Raw genomic sequence first — 13855 nt, 5'->3', positions numbered from 1 at the left:
TTACGTAGTAGAGAGCACCCTAATACACTGCATGGTATTGAAACTACACTGTAGCAGACAGGAAGGCTCTATAACAAGTAGTCCAACACATCACAAGCACCAGCCTACCTGCCATCAAGGACACACAACTCTTCAACCTTAACTATCTAGGTACCTGTTTCATATGTCCACCACCTACTGCATGGATAAAGCTGCCCCTCAGGTCCATTTAAGTTTTTCTCCTCTCACCTTAAATCTATGACCCCACTTGTATATGGACTGATGATTTTTTTGTTGCTGTTGTTTAGTATATCCTATCAATATTTATACTTTAAGTTAATTTCCCCCTTATCTTTTGTTGTCATATATGCTATTGCATTGCTTACCAGCTCTACCTTACAAGTTTAAAATCACCTAAACATTTTGATTTTGGACTAAATATTCTTGAGTTCAGATTATTAATATAAACTCTGAATAATAGTTATCTTACAGCTGATCACTGTGGAAAATTTTCAACCTACCTCTGATATGAATAACTACATAGAGTGTTTGCCAACTTTAGCTGGCTTTCTATCGACTCAGATATATTGAGAGCCACTTCTGTAGCAAGTAACTGAATAATTTTGTATAGCATTCAAGAAATTCAGTAAGATCCCACTAAATATTGTTTTGATTGCAAGAGGAAACATAAAATGCCTGTTTTTCTTTTGTGTAGATGCTGAAAATCTTATAATAAGTTTCCTCCAAAGATGTCTACTGTTTCTTTAAATATATATTTTATCAACTTCAATTTGATTGAAATCAGAAGTGGAAAATCAAGAGCAAATTCCAAATCTACATCATCAAAACTTTGTCACTTCACTGAAGATGTCTCTACTCTTTTCAAAAACTATTATACATCCAGCATTCTTCAGTGCAACTTGACAAAAGCTATTTCAAAATGGATAACAGAGCACACAAAATGACAGACCCAAATTTCCCTGTTATATTCTCCTGCAATATCAGTCTGGAAAGTGCTTGCTTTTAGCCTGCATTAACAGAAACTCCAATGCAGGTATCAAACAAAATGTTACATTTGAAAAATGTATATTTTAATTCATAAGTAATTGTTTTTAGTTCAATTTTTACTTCTTAATTTTATGCTGCATTCAACAAAATTATGCGTCAGATTGTTCATAGCTGTAATAGTATTTGCTTCTTCAAATTTTTCGGTCTATGCATACACCATAATTGTGCACCATACACAATTTCTCATGATATGCATATACACATAACTAACTGAGCAGCCTTGTAGATAAAAACACTTCCTTTTTCAAAATTATGTGATTAAAAATTACTCCAGGTTTTTTAAACCAGTATCTGCTTATGTTCGTTCAAATTGGATGAGAGATGAGAGATGATCAATTGCAAAATGAAGAATGGGAGAATGCAGTTGATCGTATTCAAAAGAGACGAGGATGAGGGAGAGAAGACATTGGAGCTGAAAACATTTTGTGAAATGAGCTTCGAGTGTGAAATAATAATTCAACATTCCACACACTGAAAGCACTCTTCAACGACTTATTTCTTATAATCAATAATAATGCCTTGAATTTAAAATAGCCAGCTATTTTGAGCAAAATACTCTTTTTGTTCTATTACTATAAACACATTCTCTGATAAAGTATCAATATAGTATTATATTTTCCATTATAATCACCCAATTAAAATCCAAATGGATGAATATGAAGTGCTTAACCTGTTTTTCTTCTACAATAAGTTTTCATTCTCTGTCATGCTTAAACAAAATGGCACTTTCTAATAGATGTGTGGTATACAGGGTTGCTGTACAGCAGTTTCAAAATCATGGAGGAGTATTCTGGAAAAACAAAAATGCAATTTACTTCCCAGGAGATGAAACTTATTTTAGAATCAAAAGTTGTGCACTTGTAGTACTTTTGATGAATGCCATTTGATCAGCAGTTGACTCAAAGGAAGATGTAGGCATTTCAAACAGACCAGCAGTTTTTTTTAAACTGATACTTATGGACAAATACACATTTTTAAATGCCTTTTGAAATAAAACCTCACGAAAATATTCTACATGCCACATTAATGGAATTTGCATGACATTGCATGTGAAAACTCTGTTCCGCTGGTCTTCATAGTTGGAAACATTTTGGAAATGTGATAAAAAGCAGATAAGATAGCAACTGTCCTCTCCTCCATGCCATATTTTAACTGTTCTGATGAAAGAGCGTAGAACTGGAAAGTTAATTCTGTTGTTATTCCCACAGATGCTGCCTGTACTGCTGACAATTTACGGGATTTTTTTTTTTTGTTTTAATTATAGATTACCATTGTCTGCAGTTTATTTCACTTTTCCATTCAAGGCTGAGTTGAGTCACTAAAGCTAAAGACTGCTGATTAGCTGGGACCTGGCCATTCGTTAGCAGATTTTGCCCATGAGCATGTTGGAAAGAGCAACAAAAATATTGATGGCATGTGACCAACAAAGATCAGGCAGCTTGCTGCAGTTTTCAAGACCCATTTCCATGTTATGATTCTGATTCCTACAGCTCTCCCAACTTGAACACACATGATTAATCCCCCTTCTTCTTCAATCAGAATCAGGTTTATTATCATCGGTATGTGTCGTGAAATTTGTTAACTTTGTGGCAGCAGTCCAATTTAATACATAATATAGAAGGAAAAAACAAAATAATAATAAAAATACTAATAATAGTAACTAAATCAATTACAGTATATGTAAACACAAGGAAATCTGAAGATGCTGGAAATTCAAGCAACACACATAAAATGCTGGTGGAACACAGCAGGCCAGGCAGCATCTATAGGAAGAAGCACTGTCGACGTTTCAGGCCGAGACCCTTCGTCAGGACCAACTGAAAGAAAAGGTAGTAAGAGGTTTGAAAGTAGGCGGGGGAGGGGGAAATTCCAAAATGATAGGAGAAGACAGGAGTGGGTGGGGTGAAGCTAAGAGCTGAAAAGGTGATTGGCAAAAGGGATACAGAGCTGGAGAAATGAAAGGATCATGGGACAGGTGGCCTAGGGAGAAAAAAAGAGGGAGGGGAGCACCAGAGGGAGATGGAAAACAGGCAGAGTGATGGCAGAGAGAGAACAAAAATGGGAGGGGGGAAAATACATAAATCAGTGATGGGGTAAGAAGAGGAGGAGGGGCATTAACAGAAGTTAGAGAAGTCAATGTTCATGTCATCAGATTGGAGGCTACCCAGACGGAATATAAGATATTGTTCCTCCAACCTGTGTGTGGCTTCAGCTTGACAGTAGAGGAGACCATGGATAGACATATCAGAATGGGAATGGGATGTGGAATTAAAATGTGTGGCCACTGGGAGATCCTGTTTTCTCCAGCGGACAGAACGTAGATGTTCAGCAAAATGGTCTCCCAGTCTGCGCTGGGTCTCACCAATATATAAAAGGCCAGACCAGGAGCACCGGACGTAATATAACACACCAGCCAACTCACAGGTGAAGTGTTGCCTCACCTGGAAGGACTGTCTGGGGCCCTGAATGGTGGTGAGGGAGGAGGTTTAAGGGCAGGTGTAGCACTTGTTCCGCTTACAAGGATAAGTGCCAGGAGAGAGATCAGTGGGAAGGGATGGGGGGGGGGGGAACGAATGGACAAGGGAGTTGCGTAGATCACTGTGGAAAGCGGGGGTGGGGGGGGAGGGAAAGATATGCTTGGTAGTGGGATCCCGTTGGAGGTGGCAAAAGTTACGGAGAATTATACGTTGGACCTGGAGGCTGGTGGGGTGGTAGATGAGGACAAGGGGAAGCCTATCCTGAGTGGGGTGGCAGATGTACAGGAAATGGGAGAGATGTGTTTGAGAGCAGAGTTTATGGTGGAAGAAGGGAAGCCCCTATGTTTAAAAAAGGAAGATATCTCCTTTGTCCTGGAATGAAAAGCCTCATTCTGAGAGCACATGTGGTGGAATTGCGAGAAGGGGACAGCATTTTTGCAAGAGACGGTGGGAAGAGGAATAGTCCAGGTAGCTGTGAGAGTAAGTGGGCTTATAGTAGATATCAGTAGATAAGCCATCTCCAGAGATGGAGACAGAAAGATCAAGAAAGGGTAGGGAGGTGTCAGAAATGGACCAGGTAAATTTGAAGGCATGGTGAAAGTTGGAGGCAAAGTTAATAGAGTCAATGAGCTCAGCATACATGCAGGATGCACTGCACTACAAAAGCTTTGTATCCCTTTTGCCAATCACCTTTCCAGCTCTTAGCTTCACCCCACCCCCTCTGGTCTTCTCCTATCATTTCACATTTCCCCCTCCCCCTCTTACTTTCAAATCTCTTACTATCTTTTCTTTCAGTTAGTCCTGATGAAGGGTCTCGGCCCGAAACGTCGACAGTGCTTCTTCCTATAGATGCTGCCTGGCCTGCTGTGTTCCACCAGCATTCTGTGTGTGTTACAGTATATGTATTTTGAATAGATTAAAAATCATGCAAAAACAGAAATAATATTTCTGGGATTGAGTTTAAGAGCCCAGAAGTAACGTTACAGCTATATAGGATCCTGGTCAGATCCCATTTGGAGAAATGTGCTCAGTACTGGTCACCTCACTACAGGATAGATGAGGAAACTCTAGAAAGGATGCAGAGGAGATTTACAAGGGTTGGGGATGATTGGGGATCATGCCCCCCTTATGAGAATAGGTTGAGAGAACTTGGGCTTTTCTCCTTGGAGCAATGGTGTCACTTCCACAGACTCGGCAGCACAGTAGATACGGCAATTGCGCTTGTGAATATGCACATGCAAGCTAATTATTATTTCATTGTGATAGTATTTAACTCCATACTTGCCATCATAGTACTTGTTGAGACTTGGATACAACACAGCAATGCTTCACTGCCTGTTTGCATTTGGTCTTGCCTGAGAAATTGGACTGACGAGTCAACTGACTCTGAAGACTAGGCTTAGTTGTTTTATATTCAAGTTGTTCTTTTCAGCCGCAATGTAGGCTTTATTTCTTATTTGAGAGTTTTAGTTAGTGACCCTGTTTGGCCTAGTGTTTATTGTTTTCTTTCCCCTTTAACACTGCCCGCATTAAAGTCTGAACTATCGACCCACTTCAGTGTCTCTCACTCCGCACTTGGGCCATATCTGAACCTAGTGACAGCAAGTCTGAACCACACAAAAATAGACAAAGAGAGAGCAGCTGACTTTGGCCATTAGATTCTTTGGTAAGGTAGGAGACAAGCTACAGGCAATCGAATCTGTTCTCAGTGAAGTTATGGAGGCAATGAGGCAGATAATCTTGTGCCGACAAGCGCAGTCTCACTTGGAGGAACAGGTGTTGTCCCTAGCCACATCTGTTCAACAACTCACCGCAGACAAATCGGTCTCAGGGTCTGCAATTTCTGCACTCACGGCCACAGTCCATGAACTTACTGTGAACAACCAGCATTAGTTGGTGTCCATTAACGTTTTCACCAACGCAATTCAGCAGCCTCAGGCCTCCTCAGTCCGACTCCCAGCATCTCGCAGGTCCTCCTTTTCTGCTGCCGCGACTATCTCTGCTACTAATGCTCCCACTCCTGGACAAGAGCTGACTCCCGCATTCAGACCCCCCCCAGACACCCATGTCTGTACAGGAATCGAGTATTCCATCTCCAGGCAGATATTCTGGTGATCCTGATGGTTGCTGGAATTTTATTACTCAATGCGAGCAGACATTCCAAGCCCAGCCTGGTCATTTTGGTGATGATGCATGAAAACTGGCATATATAGTCAATCTTCTTGATGGACCTCCACTCAGCCTGTTCAACGCTTTACAGGAGCAAGGATACCCTGCAGCCAAGTCGTTCCAACATTTCATGGCAGAGTTACGGAGGGTTTTTTATCTACCAGTACAGGGTCAGGAGGCTACCCACTGACTCTTGGACCTGCACCAAGGCAGAGGAACGGTGAGAGCCTATGCAGTTAAATTCTGTACCCTTGCAGAAGAAAGAGATTGGAATGAGAGATCTCTCATCACTGCCTTCCAGCATTGGCTGAATGCAGGGGTCCGGCATGAGATCGTCGTCTGGGACGAGCAGTATAGTCTGGATGACCTGATTAGTCTGGATGACCTGAATAATCTGGCTATTCGAGTTGACGACTGGGTGACTGAGTGGCGCAGGGGAAGAGTCACTGTACCTGTTCGACTGTAAACTGTTTGGGCCACTCTGCAACTGCCTGAATTTTACTAGGGTCCATTTGAACACTGGATGGGGTAAGTATATAGCCCAAAAACGACACTTGGTCTTTATGGAATTCATATTTTTCAGGCTTAGAATACAGGTTATTTTCAAGAAGCTGCCTGAGTACTGTCTGGACATGCTCCTGAAGAGAGCAGAAATAGATAAGCATGTTATCTAAATACACAAACACAAACTGGTTCAACATGTCTCTGAGCACATCGTTAACCAAGGTCTGGAAAATAGCAGGGGTGCTGGCCAGGCCAAAAGACATCACCAGATACTCATAGCGATCATTAGAGATGTTAAAAGCCATTTTCCACTCATCCCCTTCTTTTATGCGAATCCGATTGTAAGCATTGTGCAGATCAATTTTGGAAAAAATGGTTGCTCCTTGGTGATGTTCAAATGCAGATGCCAGCAAAGGAAGAGGGTAGCGGTTCTTCACAGTGATGTTGTTCAGGGGCTAATATTTGATGCAGGGATGGAGCTTCATTTTCTTGCTCACAAAAAAGCCCATGGTTCATGGGGTTTGCAAACTTTTATCGCCATTTCATCTGGAATTTTGGCTCTATTGCGACTCCAATTAATGCACTCACCAAGAAGACCCATCTCAGCCATTCATTGTCGAGGTGGATGCATCCGATGTAGACACTAGAGCTGTCCTCTCTCAGCGCTCGTCTGTGGATAGCAGGCTGCACCCTTATACCTTTCTTTCCCGTTGCTTGACTCCAGCCAAGAGGAATTATGACTTTGGGAACTGGGAGCTTCTGGTTGTCAAGGAGGCCCTAGAGGAATGGTGACACTGGCTGGAGGGGGCAGAGCATCGATTCTTGGTCTGGACAGATCTCTCATTTTCAGGATGCTAAGAGACTCAACTCTCATCAAGCCCGGTGGGCTTTCTTCTTCACATGGTTCAGTTTCATTCTCACTGATCATCCCAGCAGGAAGAATACAAAGGCCAATGCTCTCTCCCGGCAGTTCAATGGATCTAAGAACAATGCTGATCCACAGCTCATTCTTCCTCGCTCATGTATTACTGCTCCGATGATTTGGGGAGTAGAGTCAGAAGTGATGGTTGCCCAACAATCAGATCCAGGTCTAGATGGGGTAACCTCCCAACCGGCTGTTTGACCTTGCTGCGATGTGTTCCAAAGTATTAGAATGGGGTCACTCCTCCCGTCTGGCTGGACATCCAGGAATTCAACAGACTCAGGAGTTATAAGAGGACAATTTTGGTGGCCATCTATGACCCAGGATGTCTATGACTTAGTATCTGCCTGTCCCGCTTGCGATTGGAACAAGACATCATGCCAGCGAACACAGGTCTGTGGCGCCTCGAGAGGGGGGCCCTGTCACATCCACAGATTCAGCAGCACAGTAGATACAGCAACTGCACTTGCAAATATGCATGTGCCAGCTAATTATAATTTCATTGTTATAGTATTTAACTCCACACTTGTTGTCGTAGTACTTGTCAAGACTTGGACACAGCACAGTAAAGTTTCGCTGCCCGTTTGCATTTGGCCTTGCCTGAGAAATTGTACTGTCAAGTCAACTGACTCCAAAGACTAGCGGTATTCATTTTCTGTTTTAGTTGTTCTTTTCAGCCGCAGTGTAGGCTTTGTTTTTCCATTTGAGAGTTTTACTTCGTGGCCCTGTTTGGCCTAGCATTTATTGTTTTCTTTCCTCTTTAACACTGTTCACATTAAAGTCTATGAAGCCCACTTCAGTGTCTCTCACTCCACACTAGGTCCATATCTGAACCCAGTGACAGATGGAGGATGAGAGGTGACTTGATAGAGGTGTATAAGATGACGACAGGCGTTGATCGTGTGGATAGTCAGAGGCTTTTTCCCCAGGGCTGAAATGGCTAACATGAGAGAACACAGTTTTAAGGTGCTTCGAAGTAGGTACAGAGGAAATGTCTGGGATAAGTTATTGTTTCTTTTTTAAAACACAGAGAGTGGTGAGTGCGTGGAATGGACTACCAGCAATGGTGGCGAAGGTGGATACGATAGGGTCTTTTAAGAGACTCCTGATGGGTACATGGAGCTTAGTAAAATATAAGGCTATGGGTAACCCAAGGTAATTTCTTAAGTAAATACATGTTTGGCAGAGCATCGTACGCTGAAAGGCCTGGATTGTGCTGTAGATTTTCTTTGCTTCCAAAATATATTTAAAAAGTGAGGCAGTGACCAAGGGTTCAATGTCCATTTAGGAATCTGATGACAGAGGGGAAGAAACTGTTTCTGAATCACTGAGTGTGCCCCTTCAGGCTTCTGTACCTCTTACCTGATGGTAACAACGAGAAAAGGGCATGCCTTCAGACCTGGAGGTCCTTGATAATGGATGCAGCCTTTCTGAGACACCACTCCTTGAAGATGTCCTGGGTACTTTGTTGGCTAGTACCCAAGATGGAACTGACTAAATTTACAACCCGCTGCAACTTCTTTCGGTCCTGTCCAGTAGCCCTCCCTCACCACCCCCCCATACCAGACAGTGATGCAGCCTGTCAGAATTCTCTCCACAGTACATCTATAGAAGTTCTTGAGTGTATTTGTTGACATACCAAATGTCTTCAAGTTCCTAATGAAGTATAGCCGCTGTTTTGCCTTCTTTATGACTGCATTGATATGTCGAGACCAGGTCAGATCCTCAGAGAACTCAGCAACTTGAAACAGCTCACTCTCTCCATTTCTGATCTCTCTATGAGGATTGATATGTGATCCTTCGTCTTACCCTTCCAGAAGTCCACAATCAGCTCATTCGTCTTACTGACGTTCAGTGCCAGGTTGTTGCTGCAACACCGCTCCACTAGTTGGCATATCTCGCTCCTGTACGCCTTCTCATCACCACCTGAGATTCTACCAACAATGGTTGTATCATCTGCAAATCTGTTGATGGCATTTGAGCTATGCCTAGCCACACAGTCGTGGGTATATAGAGAGTAGAGCAGTGGGCTAAATACACACCCCTGAGGTGCGTCAGTGTTGATCATCAGCAAGGAGGAGATGTTATCACCAATCCACAGATTGTGGTCTTTCTGCTAGGAAGTCGAGGATCCAATTGCAAATGGAGGCACAGAGTCCCAGGTTCTGCAATTTCTCAATGAGGATTGTGGGAATGAGCTACAGTTGATGAACAGCATCCTGACATTGGTGTTTGTGTTGCCCAGGTAGGTCAACAGGGCAATGCCAAAAGATTATTTAAATTCATTTGTCTAATAAAGGCATCCTCATGCTCCCTTTTGGCAAAGCATTGGTTAATTTTCTGTGGAAGGCACAATCATGATGCCCACAAAAGGCACTGAAGGGAAATAGTGAATATTCACAAAAAACTTTCTTTTTAACTGCTATAATGTTAGTGCAAAATGGAAACGTTGAGAGATCAAGAACCATGAAAATAATACATGCTGTGATACATAACTGTCATGTGATGGTTGAGCTTCTCTGGTGATCACAGACTAACCTAGTCAGTCAAGAGGAAAACCATCAACAGAACCATCACAGTATGGCCTAATGAGGCAATCTATGTTTCAGGACTGTTTTGAATGGACTAAGTGGTAGATGTTCAGAAGGCTGCCACAAACGAAGATGACATAGACCTTGAGGAATAAGTCTTATCTGTCATTGGCAATATCAGTAAGTGCGTAGATGATTTTAGTATCTCATGAATAGTGATTTCATGACTCATCCAGAAGCCCTGGCTGAATGTAGTGCTCCCTACTAAAAAGCTCAGTATGCTGCCTTTAAGTCTGGTGACAGAACAGCTCTCAAAGCATCTCATAGGCATCAAAAGGTAAAGACCATCTACACACCTGTCCAATAATGCCCCCTGGTGTTTATGGCTGTGCATCAAAGGCATTACAGACTACGTAAGGAGAAACAGCATTGATTGTACCAGTGACACCACCCTCCATGACATTCTAAACAACTTTTATGCACACTTCAAAGCATGCAACACAATGCAGGTCATGAAAGCTACTTCCTGCCAGGTGAGCAGCATTGTAACAACAGCAGAAATGAAGTGGAGTCTGGAAAGAATCAACTCCCCGTAAGGCGTCTGGGCCAGACAACATCCCAGGCACAGTACTCATGGAATATGTACACCAGTTCACTCTGTCTTCAGATCATTCATGTAGTGTACCCACATACTTCAAATCAGCCATCATCATGTTAACTCTACATGTTAAGAAGTAAATGACTACTGCCCAGTGGCACTGATGCCAATCATCATGAAGTACACTGAATACCTGTCATATTGGGCACTCAACAATTCCACCTTGTCATGCATTTTCCACCTTCTTAACCATAAAAAGAGCCTACTCTGCTCACTTGCAGTGTTCCTCTAGCCATGGAAAAGAACTAGTTGATGAACTGTAGCAAATACTTGCTTGAAGGGAACTACAAGATGCTCATGAGTAGAATCTCTATGTCCACTGAGAGCAGCATTTTTACTTCACAGTGAGAGAACCAACCTGCTCCTATGTGGCAGTTCTGCAATCAGCAAGGATCTCAAGCTACTTCCTGTTGATTATTCACTGTGTCTAATGAGATTAAAATTCTTCCCATGTAGCTGGGACCTGATGGTTGTGGCTACTCAGTCTTCAATGGAAAGCACAGGGAACTGTATCTTCACTTGAAATTCTATTAAGTGAACTCTTCACAAATCTTGGAAACAAGTGGTTAAAGTTAACTCTGATGCTATAACTCATATTAGCTGCAACTTGCATGGACTTGCAATCTGACCCTACCTAGATTTATGCCGTAATATAAAAATATACAAATCAAATTATTTTATATTTGATGATATATGCAGAACTGATACTTTCCTTGGCTGGTTACTGTCTCAAAGCCAGAGCATGAAGACATACCTACACACAATGAATCTCCAGAGAGAGCTGTAAAAGCCCAAATGCAGTGATTATTCATGAAGACTGATAGACTATTTAGCTATTAATGGAACAAATGAATGCAGTAAAGTGATACCCAAGGTAAAAAATCAGTTATAATCCTATCAAATGGCATAACAAGTATGAGAAGCCTATCTTACCTGTTTGTTTCTAATGGTGTTCAAGAACCAAAAATTCTATTGCTAATTAAAATTAAGTAATTTTCTTTCTCAAAGCTTATGATCTCCAAGTCAATGTCACATTTGACTTCTGCTCAGCAGATGTAACATCTTCCCTTAATATTTGGTTTTTATTGCTGCATCTGATGACATCTAATATGCTGTTTAAATTAAGTAAATTTCAACAAAAATGAGTCAGACATTTACAACAATCTGTCAGAAATCTCTGCTTAATAACAATCTGGAATTAAGCAATTTTTCTGGTATTTCTCTCTCAAATCTTTGGGGGCTGATCCATACCCCTGGAACATCATAACTGACCTTCAAGACACTTTGCAATTTAGAATAACTTTTTAATCTTTCTTTCTGGATTCGTCATAACAACAGCATGCTGTTCAAAGTGTCCTGCATTAAAGCTGTATCAGTGATTGAGAAAAGCAATGCAAAATATCATTTTTTTCCTAATTTTGGTACAGGAAGGAACTGGAATGCCAGCAATTCTAAAAAAAAATTAATAGTGGTCTGTCTGGGTTTACCAAATATTATATAAAAATTGCTAAAATTTTATTTACACTGTTCCAAGAATTGGACTATATCTGAAAATTAAACACAATTTTCTGTTTCTACTAAATTTCCAGTGCCCTACAGGAGCTAACTATAAAATTTAAGTTAATAACTGCAACGTAGCTACAACTAGAAGCTAATGACTGAAGACTGCCATCATGTAAATAAAATTTAATGACACAACATGCAAAAAAAAACTAGCAATGAGCACATTGCACACCCTGTGACACCTTTACATCTCCAAGAGAAATGGCACTGTGAGTCTTGAATACTCTAAATTTAGTTGTACCAGAACTAGCTAATCTCTACAGTATTACAAGGTCATGGTCAAAAACGTACTACCAGGGACTCGCTTCTCTATCTGTATTTCAGATAGCCCATAGTCATGGGCCCCAACCCTCCATCTCACTTTTTTTTAATACTGTTGTCACCTCTATTCTTTCAGTTCACATAAAAGGTCTTAACCCAAAATGTCATATATCCAATTCCTTCCACACTAGCTGAGTTTCTCTTGCAGTTGTTATTTTTGTCCAGAATCCAGCATCTGCAATTTCTAAACTATCTTCACACTAAACTGTTAATAGGATTGGTCTGCACTTTGCTCATTAGTGTACAATAATTTGGATTTCAAGGAATTGTGAACATGTTGCTTTTTTTCATTGCTTTGTTCATTTGGGTTTGTTCCTGGCTTTCCTTGGAAATCTACTTTAAGTGTAATGGAATCTTTCATTTACTCAAGCTCTTTAAGTATGTCAATACCTGGACTTCAATTCTGTTAGAACAGTATCCCAAAACCCAACTGTATCCCAACTGTAAGTTAGTATCCCAACTGTAAGAGATTGAGCAGTATCCTTCCAAAACTTGGCTGCCTTTAAAAATTCATCAGCTATATCTGCTGCAAGATGGAATGCAGATTGTATTTTAACCAACAGGTACACCATAGTGCCTGGTTCAATGCAGACTTCTGCCAAAGCTGCATCATTACCAAACACTTCCTTCAATCTTTCTTGGACCTCATCATCAACAAGGCTCCGAGTGAAGAGGAGCTTATTGGAAAACCATTAAATCCACATCACTTCCAGTGCACAAACAATGTCACTCTAACCTCAGTTATTGAACTGCAAAATTTGTAGATTTATATATTTGGATGCTAAATTATAACCCAAGTTGGTTACAGATAAACAAATGATAGAGCTTTACACTAAAAGAAGGCCCTTTAACTGATAATAAAGGTACATGAGCAGACCCTGGAAGTTGTGGACAATTTTCGATATCTCGGGAACTACCTCTCAACAAAAACAAGACTTTAAAAGATGAAAATTGCCATTGCCTTTAGCCATCCAAAGGGAAAAAAGGTGTTAAGATCAAGGCCTCAAACAAGGGCAAAAGTTATCCACTGTACACCGCTGAAACGTGGACTATGATAATACTGTTTATACTATAGTAATTTAATACTGTTGGTAAAAAGCTAATCAATTTAGTTTGATTTTTAAAAGTCAGACCTGAATTACACCTTAGTCAAGGCAATAGTTTTCAGTTTTCCCTCTTTCTAATATCTATTGCAATTTTTCTAAATAATTCACAGTAGAATCAAAAACTAGCTAGCAGATGTTTGAGCTATATATTGGCACCCCTACCCCCAAGTCCAAAGAAGGAATGCTTCAAACTATTGGACTCCTCCTTCCTAAATGAGGGACATTCATTCCTTGATCAGTGACAGCCAATCAGATTTTAGAAATTACACATAACCACATATCTAAAACTCTTAAAGAAGAACTTCAAGTGTGCTGAAATAAAATCCAAACTATGGGCGACCTTCATACCTGAAGTTGATGGGAGCCATCAGCTAAATTATCTTCCCTTCGGCGTGCTTCTTCTAATAGTTGGGCATTTTTTTTCTTTTCCACTTGTTCTTTATGCTTTAGGTTGGCCAGTTTCTTGCTTTGTTCCTTCATCTGCCTGTAATAGTAGTTTTAAATAACATGAACCGAGATGTTAAAGCACATGTACTTAAATCAGTACCTCCTGCAGC

General features: G+C 41.0%; 1 protein-coding gene across 6 annotated transcripts in view; it reads right to left on the bottom strand.

Moving 5' to 3' along the window:
• The window catches only part of LOC132398500 (ELKS/Rab6-interacting/CAST family member 1-like), a 734829-nt gene that overhangs the window by 494302 nt on the left and 226672 nt on the right, over positions 1-13855 (bottom strand). For all 6 annotated transcript variants that reach the window (XM_059978062.1, XM_059978065.1, XM_059978064.1 and 3 more), the window contains one exon: positions 13647-13782. In XM_059978062.1, coding sequence (XP_059834045.1) covers positions 13647-13782 — 136 coding nt within the window. The remainder of the gene's footprint in view (positions 1-13646; positions 13783-13855) is intronic.

The sequence above is a fragment of the Hypanus sabinus genome, chromosome 8 (assembly GCF_030144855.1).
Source record: "Hypanus sabinus isolate sHypSab1 chromosome 8, sHypSab1.hap1, whole genome shotgun sequence".
Classification (NCBI taxonomy): Eukaryota; Metazoa; Chordata; class Chondrichthyes; order Myliobatiformes; family Dasyatidae; genus Hypanus; species Hypanus sabinus.
The sequence above is the reverse complement of the archived record's forward strand: the minus strand, read 5'-3'. Positions and strand labels throughout refer to the sequence as shown.